Source organism: Capra hircus, chromosome 7 (assembly GCF_001704415.2).
Source record: "Capra hircus breed San Clemente chromosome 7, ASM170441v1, whole genome shotgun sequence".
Taxonomy (NCBI): domain Eukaryota; kingdom Metazoa; phylum Chordata; class Mammalia; order Artiodactyla; family Bovidae; genus Capra; species Capra hircus.
The window spans coordinates 72,613,545-72,627,922 of NC_030814.1; the positions used below are offsets into that span (position 1 = coordinate 72,613,545).

Consider the following 14,378-nt stretch of genomic DNA (forward strand, 5'->3'; position numbering starts at 1 on the left):
ATCCACTTTCTAAAACCCTAATCCAACGTGCCTCCCTTGTTTAAAGCTCTCAATGGGTTTCAGGATAAAGTGTGAATTCTTTAACCTCTTCACATATTCTGACACCCAACCTGAGGGAATGGAAACACGACAACAATTATTCTGTGTCAAACATCAACTGGGCAATTTCTACATTCCAAAAGGTCTTGTAAGAGGCCAATGAAAGTGGTGATTAAGAGGTCATGGGGGGACTTCCCTGGTGGTCCAGTGGCTAAGACTCCCGGCTCTCAATGCAGGGGGCCTACATTTGATTCCTGGTCAGGGACCTAGATCCCACATGCCACAACTAAGACCTGGCACAGCCAAATTAAATAAATTGAAAAAAAGAGGTCATGGGTGACCATAAGAGATGGTAAGTGGAGATGAAAGTATAAATAACAGGAGGTTAAGGAAGAAGCAGGGGCTGGTTGTGCAAACTATCTTGGAAGGGAAGGAGACAGGGAGGAGATTTTATGGGTAAAGCAAGGTCAAGATTTTGTAAGGGAGGAGATGCCAAATAGTTTGTGGTAGAAGATAAAGCAATCCAAGCAACTGAAAAGGGAATAGTTTTTGGTAAAGATCTGGTGATCGTAACACAGATGGTGTCTGATAAGAGTATAAAATAACTTTTCTGGATTACAACTTAGAGATAACACAAACATTTTAAAAAGTAAAAATTTCCATTCCTTTTTGACTCAGTAATTTCACTACTAGAATTTTTTTTCCTGAGAAAATAAACATGGACATGCATACTTAGCTATAGGGATGTTCATCAATTTATTATCTAGAAAAGCAAAGAAAAAGTTTAACAATCTAAATGTCATAAGAGGCTTTTGATCAATATGTGGTACATCTATTCAGGGAAATGCTGCACAGCCATTAAAAAAGATATAGAAGAATGTGTGAAATAAGAGATAACTCAATATTTATAATATTACCCCATTTCTGTATTAAAAATGCTTTTATATGCAAAGTCTAGGAAGATACACATCACAATATTAACAATGGATATCTCTGGACAGTGTGGTAATTATTTTTTTTTTTTGCTTTGAACTTCCTTAAATTCCCATCATGAAAACAACTTATAAAATTATACAATCATACATGCATGCATGCTCAGTAGAGTTCGACTCTTGCAACTCCAAGGACTATAGCTTGCCAGACTCCTCTGTCCATGGGGTTTTCCCAGAAGGAATACTGGAGTGGATTGCCATTTACTCTTCCAGGGGATCTTCCCAACCTGGGAATCAAACCCGTCTCCTGCATCTCCTGTATTGTCAGGCGGGTTCTTTGCCACTGAACCGCCTGGGAAGCCCATACACACAAACATAAAAGTGAATCCATTTATACAGAGTTTAAGAACAGGCAAAACTATGATGAAAAAAGTCAGAATAGTTACCTCTGAGAGCCCACTGACTGGGAAGACACACAAGGGAACTTTCTGGGGGCGAGGTATTCTGCACCTTGGTTTTGGTGTACACTTAGGTAAAACTGTATCAAGCTGTGGATTTATGAGCTGGACATCTTACTGTGTTAATTATATCTCTTTTGAGAGAAAGTACACCCACAGGACAGAAGAGAAACAGGAAGCAGGTGACAAAACACAGAACCATTTTGAGGTGAACAAGGGAGATGAGGAAGTTCTGGGCAAGACCTCGTTTTCTCAGGAAGTAGGCTGTTGCAGTAGGCGTTAAGAGTGAGTAGGATGCACGTGGGCTTGGATCTGAGAAAGGGGACACAGTGATGGAGTGCCAGTGGGGGTACAAATGCGTGAATTTCCCTGAGCTGGATCAAAGGAGAGGGCACCAACCCCTAGGGCTCCTCAACTCACTGTGATACATGCTAGGATTCTGCAGCTGAAGGATCAAGAGGGAAATCAAACAGTTGAGTTTCCTTTGGGAATTGTGTCAGTACTGGCTTGTAGTGGAGAGATGTGAAGCCAACACGATTCCATAGAGACACTGAAGCGAGAAGGGGACAGAAAGGCTTTGAGGGCAGAGCAGGGACAGTGGAGTTGGAACGGTAACGGCCATAGTGAGGAGGGTCAGTTCTTAAGTCCTGAGGGTGAGGCAGTTCTGAGTGAAGGCCATACTCAAAGCCTAGGACTGCTGGCATAGAAGGGGAAAAGCGACCACTCAACTTTGTGTCCATGTACCCAGTCCAAGCACTTCACAGATACCAGTTCCTTTAAATGGCATCTGGAGGGACCGTACTGCCAGTACAGTGGTTAGGACTCGGCGTTTTCATTGCCAGGGGCTGGGATGGTTCGGGAACTAAGATACCGCAAAACGGCACCTGGACTTTGCAAGGATCCTGCTGTGAGGCTTATGTATGAGGAAACTTGCCAGCAGGAAGCAGTTTCAAATCCAGATTTGACTCCAAAGCGGCTTCCTGCAATACTACACTGCCAAAGAAGTTGAGTACTATGCTCCACACAAGGGGAGCTGGAATTTTAGGGAATCCACATAGGTAGGTGTTGAGTCACGCACGTTGCTGGTGGAAAAAGCATCAGTTGCCAACAACATCTGGAGAATGGCCAGTAGCAACCAACAGGGTATAGTAGTCCAAGTACATGGCATGTGCTCTGGGAGCTTGCCTTGGAGGACAGCGCGTCAAAGTGGCAGAAGAGGCGAGGAAGGAACTCGGGGGGCCCAGGGCTTGTGGCTCTATCAAGGTGAAAGCACACATAGAGTCCCAGCAGCAGTGACGGAAGTGCATCAAGAAAAAGTGTCAGACACTATCTGCCCATAAGCAAAATCTCAACCACTCCCGTTTCTTTCCTTCCTTGATCTGCATGGGGATGAATTGCTAGCAGTGGGCCAGCTACAAACTGGAAAACAGTAACAGGAGCTTTCGCCCAACACTTCTTGTGTGCCAGGCACTCTGCAGCAGCAATTTATTGAATCTTCGTGGAAATGCTACATCTGGACCTATCTTACAGATGACACTGAAGCCTAGGGAGTTGAGGTTAGCTGGCCAAAATCACAGCCACAGCCAGGATTTGTGACCAGATGTACCTGGCATCAAAGTCTGCATCTTCCTTGACTATTAATAGATGAAACAAATTTTGTATGTCAGCAATCAAGCAAATCTTGTGAACAATCAACTGTAAAGTTTTCATTTTTAGGGGATTCTGACCTAAGGTGAATTAACTATTATTGCAGACTTACTAGACTGAGAAGACGTTCTAGTTTGGACTTTAAGATATGGGTTAAAAAATACATATATGTTTCTTTGGGTAAGCAACAGGGCAGACTCTGCAGGTGACAAAAACTTATAGAAATGAGTTTTTTGCCCAGGACAGATAGTAGGAAAGAGGCAAAGAACTGAGGCTTAAATCTCCTCAGAAATAAAAATAAGAGCAAAAATAGACTAGGAGGGTAGTTCTAAAAGTCAAGAATCTGTTAGATCCAAAGTGACTCTTCTCTAGCCACTCATTTGCAAGAACATAAGTCTGTACAGGCAGGATAAATGACATTCCTTAATAAACCGACTGTTATTAACGCCAGAAAATATACCTTCAAAATACACTTCCTCAGAGAAAGGGGAACAAACGACACCTGCATCAGGTGCTTCATATATATATATATATGTATATATAGTTTCCTCCCCCCTCCATTTACTTGATTTCATCTGCAAGCCCATCCTGAGGCAGATGGTATTAACTTCATTTACATTTGGGTGAAACTAAAGCTCATGGGACCCGAGACAGAGGCTCACAAGACTGACAAGTGACAGACCACAATCTGCACACAGATCCGCCAGCTTTCTATTCACTCCTGAGCTGCCATTTTCACAGGAACACATCATAGGTCTGTTTTAACTCCCTGCTTCTTTCTGACCCTCTCTTACTTCTTGGCAATATTCCCTTCCCTGATGTTTTCCAACCTTGCCTTCAGACAGAACCACATCTCCCCCAGACAGAAAGACCCACAACTTGGTATGAAAATTTTGTTATAAAACATTTAATGTTAACCTACAATACAATGTAAACTTTTATGAAAAAAATTTAAAGTACACTAGATTTCCTCAGTAAATTGTCACGTAACTTATTCAGGTGCAGTACAAGTTGGGCACTGCATCCTTGGGGGATGGATTTCTTGTTGCTGCGTCTCTCGCAAGTCCTTAAAAAAAAAAAAAAACAAGACCAGTTCTAAAGTGGAGCTCCTTGTTCAAGCACCAGATTAATACTCCCCTGACTGCGTTCTGGGGGTTATCACTCCTTCCCACAGTCATTTTCCGTAACTTTTTCCTTGGCCTTGGCACCATTTGCAATGTTCATAATGACTGTTCAGTTGAAGATTCTAGGTTCTTTTTAGCTTGTTTATAGTCTTTCTTTTTTAAATAAGTATTCTCCATTGGCCATTTTTTATCCAAACGTTATAGTGAAAGCAAGGACAAAGAAGTATTTGCTGCAGGAAATTCTGCAGGTGTTGAAGAAAAAACTGAGGCTACAGAAATTCAACTGACTCCAATTGGCTATCTTTGCTTGGTCACTTCCTACGGAAATTCAGTTGAACCTACTACTTCAGTCTTGGAAATGCAGAACAAAACTGGAAACAAGTGTTTTTGTTTAGCTGATGACTTGGCATTTGAAAACAGCTGAAATAATCAGGCGATTTGGAAACAAGAGCAAATGCTTGTGGATCACCAGCTTCTCTGTTTTCTTGCTTGAAGGTCCCATCATGTTCCCAGAGGTCCTTGGGAATAACATATAGATTGTACCAGCATTGACAAAATGTGCACCTTTCATGGAGTAAAGGAGTGGGATGAGTGGCAGGTCTCGATCAGCAAGAAGACAGGAACTGCTCTGAGTAAAGCAGCGCTAAAAAAAAAAAAAAAAAAAAAGGACAAAGCAAAACAAATTGACAGGCCATCCTGAGAGTTGTACTGACACAAACAGACTTCAATACTCCGGCACTGGACCTCCTTCACTGGTCAGGTTAGCAAAAGGCAAGAGGCACAGGGTGCACACTGTAGAATGAGATGCAGATCCAATTATTGAGCAGACTTGGTACATTCAGCCTGGCAAAGGTCCTGCCAGGGAAATGCAAATTCTAGGCAGGCAGGTTGGTTCTGAGTTAACTAAAAAATTCCTCTTTGCGTGCTTGTCAGCAAGAAGCAAACTTCTCACATAAGGTGGCCTGGAGAACATGGTTTATCCTGGAATTCACTTCAGATAACATTTTATGCCAACAGCCAGCAATCTCCCACTCATCTGGTCATGGGATGGCAGGAAACAAAGTGGAAGGATGACAGAAGCAGGAGCGGGGTTACATTTTCCTGGAGATTGTGCTCTCGACATTTGTGCCAAGGCCACTGCGAAATTCTCAAGGTCCTCAGGTGACACCTACGGGGCTCCCCACCGGCCCTTGGTGTTTACCCCAACCACTGAGGGCAGCAGAAAATAGCAGCCATGTCAGTGCAACCTAAAAGGATGGCCCTCAGGTTTAGCTAAGCAGGAGATAAGCCTCTGGAGACTGCAAATCCAGCAACTTGTGCTTGACCTTGGTATGAGCCCCTGGCCTCACCAAATGCTAGGCAGCTGTGGTAACTTCAGTAGGTTGCAGTGTTGGGTCTACACCAGTCTACCACAGAACACCCTGGAATACTTGTCAGCTCATGCTAATACACGGCCTGACCCATGTACCCATTACCATAAACTCAACCACAGACAAGACATCCAGAGGCTAAAAACCCCTACTACTTCAACAGCAATAAAGAGGATAAAAACTTGTCTCCACAGCAGGCGGCTACATAAAAAACTGAACTGTGCCTTCCAAAAATTTACACAGGCTGAGTTCTGTCTTGGCTTCCTTCAAGCCTATGGTTCTTTCAATCCTTAAACCACCACTACCGCCAATTCCTAAAGAGATATGCAAGGTCCTCTCACATGGTTCTGTTGGTTGCATCACAGGCCCTGTTAGTCCTTTGGAAAGGCACCAAGCTTGGCAATTTAGGAAGGCTCAGGGCTGGGCAGGAAGAGCATGCACATGTCAGAACAGGAATGAACTGCCATCCTTTGGTTCAGACCCCATAATGACCACTGATCCAGATTCCAAGGAAAAGCTGCAGTTTTATGTATAGGTAAATCTACATGGAGTTCATACCATATATACGGGTCTATTGGTACATACACCACCTTTGCAGGGGTACAAACCTGGACTTCCTCCCATTGCCCCAAGTGGGGTGCATAGGTGGCAAGAAAGGACAGCAAGAGTTGGACCAAAAAGAATAACCTCTCTGGGAACGTGAGAGGGACAATGGCAGAAATAAGCATAAACCAGCCCAGGGCACCTTTATTACACTCTTGTGGGCTAAGGAGCCCAGGGCAAGGATTCATGGGTTTAAAAACTGGCTCCTTATCAAATAATGTTAAGGAAAACAAATACATCTATGTCAGCCTCATTCCTTTGGTCATTACAAAGCAACAGAAAAAAAATTAAAATTATTCATGAACTGTAGAAGTTGAGGAACATCTCTCCGCTCTGTGCCTTCTCTCCTCTCTTCTCTGGAGGTGGGAGAAGTGAGTCCTCAGGAGATGCTGCAGTAGCTGTTTGATGAAGGTTTTCACTTTTATTTTCCATAAAAGCAAGAATGCATGAGATCTAGTGGGAATGTCCCCTTCCCCAGTTGGGACAACGGCTGGGTTGGAGGTGAAGAGTCTCCTTTCATTGGAAGGTGTATGGTGCAAGAGGGAGTAGGGAAGGGTGGGCTTGCCAGCGGGAACGTTCATTGCTAACCTCGTGTGCGCACACAGGTGGTGACTCTTGCAGGCAGCATGGTTTCTGATCCTTCCTTAGGACGCAGCAGTCTTTAAAAAAAATATTGTATTATAATAATAATAATATCAATCTCTCTTATTTTTTTGTTTGTGTTTTTTTTTCCATTTCTTTTGGGGATTGGGGTGGGAGAGAAGAGGAAGAAAAAGTGTCATTCGTCTGTTAGGTCCTGAACAAAGAGAACTTCTGTGTGGCTGAGTCCGGCCTCCTGCAGCGTTGGGGGGTTGGGCCACTCCTCTGAAGGGAGGCAGGGCAGCACCCTTCGGGGAAAATTGGCTTCAATCTGAAACTTTTCAGGGCTTTCTTTCAAGGAGAATAAGAAGTCGTGGATTACCTGCAGAGGTCACAGAGAAAAAGGGCAGTGAGAAAACACACACACACCCCCCAACTATGAAATCAAATATAGCTTTCTCCAGGATGACTTGGAGATACAAAATTACCGCATTACAGTGAAATTTCATTTCAGAATCCATCCATTTTCACAGAGCAAACATGCACGGAAGCTCTTTTTAAGAGATTTGTTACCCAGTCCTGCTATGAATTGATACATCTCTTTCTCTGAAAACTGGTCTGATATAAACAACAAACCTTGCTGTTGTTGAGCTGGTTAAGTCCTAGCCGGTGCAACCCCATGGACTGTCACCCGCCAGGCTCCTCTGTGCATGGTATTTCCCAGACAAGAATACTGGAGTGGGTTGCCATTTCCTTTCTCCAGGGGTCTTTCTGACCCAGGGACTGAACCCACATCTCTTCAATTGGCAGGTGGGTTCTTTACCACTGAGCCACCAGGGAAGCCCTAAACATTTTTTACTTAGGAATAGTCAAGAGTTAGAGAAAAGTTGAAAGCATAGGTATAGAATTTTTTCTTTGAACCCACTAAAAGTGAGCTACCAACTGAATGTCCCATCATCGCAGAATACCTGTGTATATTTTACAAACAGGGCAATTACCTTCATAATACAAAATCTGCAAAATCAGGAAACTTAACTGATATATTACTATAAAAATATACATTAAAATTTCATTCAGGCCCCATTCAAGTACTGGCAGTTGCCTTTTAGAGCAAAAGCATCCAGTTTAGAATTGTGTGTTGCATTTAGTAGCTGTCACATCTCCTAAGTCTGTTCCTTTAGCCTGGAACAGATTTTCAGGATTTCCTTAACTTTCATAACCCTGACACTACTAAAGGTTTCCAGTCAGTTTTTTGGCCTATTTGTTTATCTGAAGTTTATTCACAATTAATTCCAGTTATGCATCTTTGGCAGGAGTATTATAGAAATGATGATGTGATCTATTCAATGCATCCTATTCAGGTGGAGAATAATTTCAATTTGCTCTATTACCTATGATGTCCACTATGATCACTTGATTAAGGTGGGACCTGCCAGGCCTCTTCCCTCTTAGTCTTTTCTCCACTGTAACTAAGGAATATTTTGTGGGGAAGTACTTTGAAACTCCAGAAACATTCTGCTCCTCAAACTTTCTTCAACTTATTTACATAGAGCCATGCTTTCCTATTTCATTCAATAGGTTTTAATATTCAAACTGTTTCTGATGGAGTCTGAGAAGCCCAATGAAGCTGGCTTCTGTGTATTTCTGACATGTCTCCCATGTTCTCTGAATAATTCCTTGCTTTGTGGCACAAGGTATTACAGGTGAATCTTGTATTTTCCATCCCAGCCCTGCAATCAGCCATTTCTCCAAGGAGCCCTGATTATTCTTTTTGAAACATTTTTTAATTTTTGGTTGCACTGGTCTTCACTGCTGCATGCAGGCCACCTCCTGTTGTGGCAATGGAGGCTGCTCTTCCTTGGAGTGCACAGGCTTCTCCCTGCAGTGGCTTCTCTTGTCGTGGAGCACAGGCTCTAGGCCCATGGGCTTTGGCAGCTGCAGTACTCAGGCTCAGTAGTTATGGCACAACACACGGGCTTAGCTGCTCTGCAGCATGTGGTTATCTTCCTGGACCAGGGATTAAACCCACATCCCCTGCATTGGCAGGTGGATTCTTTACCTCTAGACCACCAGGGACATTCCCTGGTTCCTCCTAATGGACAATGGCATTTAAAAACCATGATCTACGGAATTTCTTGGTGGACCAGTGGTTAGGATTCCATGTTTCCATTGCAAGGAGCACAGGTTCAATCCCTGCTCAGGGAACTAAGACCTTACATGCTGCATGATGTAGCCAAACAAAGAAAAAAATAAGAAAATAAATAAAAACCATGATCCAGGTACCAAAAGTATGTTCACTGCTACTGGGGTGCTGATGTTCCTAGGCACTCTCTGTGGAGAAAGCTAGGCAATGTGTACACACATACACACATCTGTATCTTTCTCTCCCTCTATATATGCTGAATGCTAAGAGTTGATTCCTCTTTCCAAATGTACACCCTCCTTACCTGGTTCTGGCTTTAATATCTACTCCATTCCCAGGCCACCTGGGCTCTGACTTCTCTTCACCGGTCCCCATAAGTGGATACCTCCTTAACTTGATCGAGATCGGGACCAGCACCCTCCATGTGGACCTCTCCTCTGAGAAAGCCCTCTTAACTCTAGTTTGGCTCTAACAAGATACAGGTAAATTCTTATTTTCCCCTCTCTCTTAACTCCACCCATTAGGAATACACACCCTGGCTGATCTATGGTCCTCTTCATAGCATATTCCATTTCTTTTTAAAAACCATTTATTTGGCTGCGCTGGGTCTTAGTCGTGGCACGTGGAATCCTTAGCTGTGGAACGTGAACTCTTAGTTGAGACATGCAAACTTTCAGTTGCAGCATCTAGTTCCCGGACCAGGGATGGAACCGAGGACTCCTGTGTTGGGAGCATGAAATCTTAACCACTGGACCACCAGGTAAGTCCCCTTTTTTTGTTTTTTGTTTTTTTTAAACAAGTATTTATTTGGCAGTGTCAAGTCTTAGGGGTGGCATGCAGGATCTTCGCTGTAGCACATAGGAACTTTTCATTGCAGTGCATGTGGGCTCAGCAGTTGTGGTGCGCAGGCTTAGTTGCTCCTTGGTGTGTGGGATCGTCTGAGACCAGGTATTGAACATATGTCCCATGCACTGGAAGACCAGGAAGTCCCACATATTCCATTTCTAACAAGACTCTAAGGGATGTGCTATGAAGGACACTGCATCCAGGTCCCTCACAAAGATCAGGAACACACTATTCAAGTTACGCTTACTTTTTTGAGGGAATCTATTTCTACTTCCTTTTTATTCCACCTCTCATGTAAGTGTATTCCCTTTTGGTGAAGCAGTCCTTCCTGTGTTTGTCTTAACTTAAACTTACCTCTTTAGAATTTTTAAGGGGCTATAGCTACAAATCCATTTAAAGTTCATTTTCCTCTTACCTAATCCATTCATGATTTTACAAACTTCTCATATTTTGGTCCATCAACCTTAATAATTTTCAGTTCCCTTTTGTCTTTGCCATTTCCATTAACATTCATTCTCCTTTTCTTTTCTTGAGATGCATCAGTTAGACTTGCACCAAGTATTCTTGGTATGAACCCAGTAAGGGTTTTACAAAAGGGCAAAATATCTTGCTCCTTTTTCAATCACTGCTTGATAATAGTCAATACTAATACAACACTGGCATTCTTTATCACTGGCAATGCCCTAATACCATCAAGAAACACATAAAATCACTCTAGAGGTCCTTTTTGGTTCGTAATGGATAGAAAAATGAGTTCTGGGCTGAGTTTAATTTGGATTCTCTCTTATATGCATTTATTTAGGAGAGAGTCAGGTGCCACTTTTCTGCCCACTCACAGAAGCTGGAGATTTTCGTACATTTTACCCTTTTTTCAATCCTAGCATTTAATCACTGTTAAGAGTTGAGCATCATGCGCAAACAGTGCATTTCATGTAACATTCACTCATACTCACTGGACCTCAGGAAGATCACAGTCTGTAAGGGCACTAAAAACTGCAACTCATTCTTCAGCTACTTGCTATAACGCTACACATGTTAAATGAAAAGCCAACAGTGCCACTATACCTCTCATCACACTTCTTTCCTATCTCTGAGCCCTGTCCTCATTTCTCCATCTTAGTTTTTATTTTTTAAAATAACTTTTAGTGCAAATCTTTTTAAAGGCTTACAAGGATTAAATATTTATTAACAAAACAAATGGGTTGGTTACCCTTTGACTAAAAGTCTATTCTATTCCCCAATTCTAATAGATTTTACTCTAAAATTCTGAGGAGAGGAAATTTTGTTTGGGCTTTTCATATATGTAATCAGAGTTTGGGGAGTAAAAACTCCAGAAGAGCTTGGGCATACTACAGGTTAGTCAAGATGGCTGCAAGCTAAAACCTACACACAAAACAGCAGTTAGGAGACACATCAAGGGAAGGGAATGAACATATAGTAACCATCTACAACAGAGAAGGTCCTGTGTGAGGCTCATTCATGTTATTCCCAAATAAGATATCCAAAATGAGGGATAAAGAGTACTTTCCTCCATATAAATCAGTGTATAAATGAGAGATAAATAAAATGGAGAAGCTATTTATTTCACCAGGATGCCTCAAAATGTTTTACTGTGAATTAGCTCTTTGAATAATCTTAACATTCTTAGTAGTCAGTAAGCTCTGTGAATTTCAGAACCACACTTTACTCACCTGCATAACTCACAGGGTACCCAGCACAGGGCCTAAAATACCTTCAGTTTAATGTTATCAGAGGGCAAGTTATATTTCCATTTTACATCTGCGATATATCTGAGGCCCTCTAAAAGATTCTGTAACTTGCTCAATGTTCTCCAGTTAAACAGGAAGAAGTAATCAATGTGCCACCCAGCCTCACCTAACCACAGAGCAGCCACATTTCTATTATGCGGTTTGTTGTTGTTTAGTCACTAAGTCATGTCTGACTCTTTTTTGACCCCATGGACTGTAGCCCGTCAGGTTCCTCTGTCCATGGGATTCCGCAAGAAGAATACTAGGGAGTGTTGCCATTTCCTGCTCCAAGGGATCTTTCTGACCTAGAGATTGAACCCAAGTCTCCTGCATTAGCTGGTGGATTCTTTACCACTGAGCCTCCACAGAAGTCTAATTATGCAGTTTTCTCCTGATTATTTCAAGTGATCAGGGAAATGGCAGAATCTAGTATAGCTGTAAATTTGGAAAGGCAACATGCCAACAAAATATAATACCAACACTAAATATAATTCCTTCTGATAACAAATATCAAAAATAGCACTTGAATGTTTACTATGAGCCAGGCACAATGTTGAGTAATTTACATACGAACTTAATCCTAATTATCCTATTGCAGAGAGACCATTATACTCATTTTACAGATGAAGAAACTGAGGCGTAGAGATTAAGTAAACTGACCAAGGAGAGACATTTATTAACAACAGAACAATGAGAATTTGCTCCTCATTCTGTAAGACTCTGTCTGTGCTTTTAACTACATCCCTATGGAATGACAAATACTATCTACCTATGGACACCGGCTATACAATGTAGCCCGACTACGTGGGGCTTACGGGGTAACCTGAGAAGAAAGAAAGAGTGACAACTGCATGAAAACTGCCCATGCACTTATACCCAGCTGTGTAATTCCAGTCCTTCTAGGGCCATGGGGATAGAGCCTTTTCTACACAGCAAGGGGTGCTGATGGGATTCTGAAGCCAGTGAAAGCCGAGCAGCCAAGGAGAGCCTCCCGCCTCCAACACCTGAGTCTTCTGTGGAACTTCTTGGTAAGGTATCTTTTCTTCTTGGCAGAGCTCAAACATGACATAATGAAATCTTAATAACTGCTCTGTGTTGGCAGCTAGACCTGAAGGAACCTACAATAATTCAGTGCCCTCTTCACTCTCTGTTCCACCCCCTTCCTCCTCTGTTCATCAGAGCAGCAGATAAACCAAGAACATTTTTGAGAGTCCTTAAAAGCTTTCAGATCTACAGCCCAGACATTAACACTTCACACAACTGAGGCAGTCCTTACTGTTAGAGACTGTGAAAAGTGGAATCGTCTCTCTACTCGAGAATCATTGGGTAATTTGAAAATGATTTTGACACTTTCAGGGTCATCAGGGGAAGGCTCCGGGGGCAGACACTCCAACTTCCTTTCCTTCTCCTCTTGTAAATTCTGTAGAGACACAAAGCAAAGGTGAGACTATGGTTCCAACTAGGGAACAAGGAAACAAGAAATACAATCATATCATAGGTTTACTGGAGAGTACCAGGAAAAAAACTTCCTGGCAAGAGTCAGAAACACCTCACTTTAAATTATATTTACTTGATTACACACCACTGCATTACATGTATTATTGATTGACTGTTAAGGTATGCAACTGGTAGAGAAAAGGGAAGGACTGAAAGACACTGGCTATAATCAAACAGCAATATGTAATGATGAAACAAGATCATGAATTAAATGTCAGATGAGCTAACCCTGGTACCTGAATGTTTAAACACTACTGCTGTGAATTAGCATATTGAACTGTTTACTATCTGTTTATGCTTCCTTTTCATGGAACAGAGTTGTTTTACACAACCTTTATACTTACTCTTGTATTTGTTTTAATAAACTTTTTAAAAAATACTTTTTGTGAAAAATGTAGCAAATATTAAAATGGCACGGAGAATTTAAATCATCCACAATCCTATCATCTAGTTTTTTCCTTTCACACTTAAGAAAGGACCAGTCTGGGAGTCACCAGAAGCAGAGACAGGCTCCTCACCCGCCGCCGCCTCTCTTCCGCCAGCTTCTGCTGTTGCACCTCTTCCTCCTTCCGCCTCTTCCGTTCTCGCTCCTCTCGCTTCTTTCTCTCTTTTTCCTGGTCAGCTCTGAGAGAGGCCAAGTAGGCCTCATCCTGTTGCTGTCTCAGCACCTGGGTCTGGTTTCGTTCTTCCCTGTGGACAGATCAAAAGCACAAAAGGAAAAGATAAATCTCACAAAGCCCTGCATTTCCTTATACTGAAATTTTTTAGGCGGTTAAAAAGGTTGACAATCTCGGCAGATAACTATTTCACACTATCATGAGAGAGTACAAAGAAAGCAAGCAGAATCTAAATGCACTGTCTCTTAATTTAATTTGGCAGAAAAAGAAATGGCGAGCTTTTCCATCTCTTTTTAATTTTTCATGTAAAACTATCCTTTCCCCCCAATCCTAACAGAAGTAACTCAGTATTATTGCCATCAAATGATCATCAATATCATATTTTATAGGTAAATACCTTCTTGGGTAACTGCATTTTTATATATGTTGCTTTTATAAAACCAGAAAACCATACAGATATTTTAGCAGATTTGAAAAATACAGAAACACTTTATTCAGAGTTCTACTAATCAAAAAGGAAACACTAACATTTTGGTATACTTCTTTTTCTCTCTGAAAAATTGGGTATCTATGTAGAGTGTTGTGTGTCTGTGTCTGTAAAATTAAAAGAAAATATCCCAGAATGTTAAAGTGGTGGTAGGGATTATGAATTATTTAAAATTTCTTCTTTGTGCTTTTCTGTGTTTCCTGAATTTTCTACATTAATTCCTGAATATTACTTTGTACGATGGGGGGGGGGGGGGTTATAACCATTTCTCAGTTTTTATATTTAAGT

General features: G+C 41.9%; 1 protein-coding gene across 1 annotated transcript in view; it reads right to left on the reverse strand.

Annotated features, from left to right (window-relative positions):
• FAF2 (Fas associated factor family member 2) overlaps positions 777-14,378 on the reverse strand; it is a 72,230-nt gene continuing 58,628 nt past the window's right edge. Inside the window, exons 9-11 of the mRNA XM_005682743.3 lie at positions 13,505-13,676; positions 12,766-12,909; positions 777-7,134 (exon numbers count right to left, since the gene is read on the reverse strand). Coding sequence (XP_005682800.1) covers positions 6,952-7,134; positions 12,766-12,909; positions 13,505-13,676 — 499 coding nt within the window. The 3' untranslated portion in view covers positions 777-6,951. The remainder of the gene's footprint in view (positions 7,135-12,765; positions 12,910-13,504; positions 13,677-14,378) is intronic.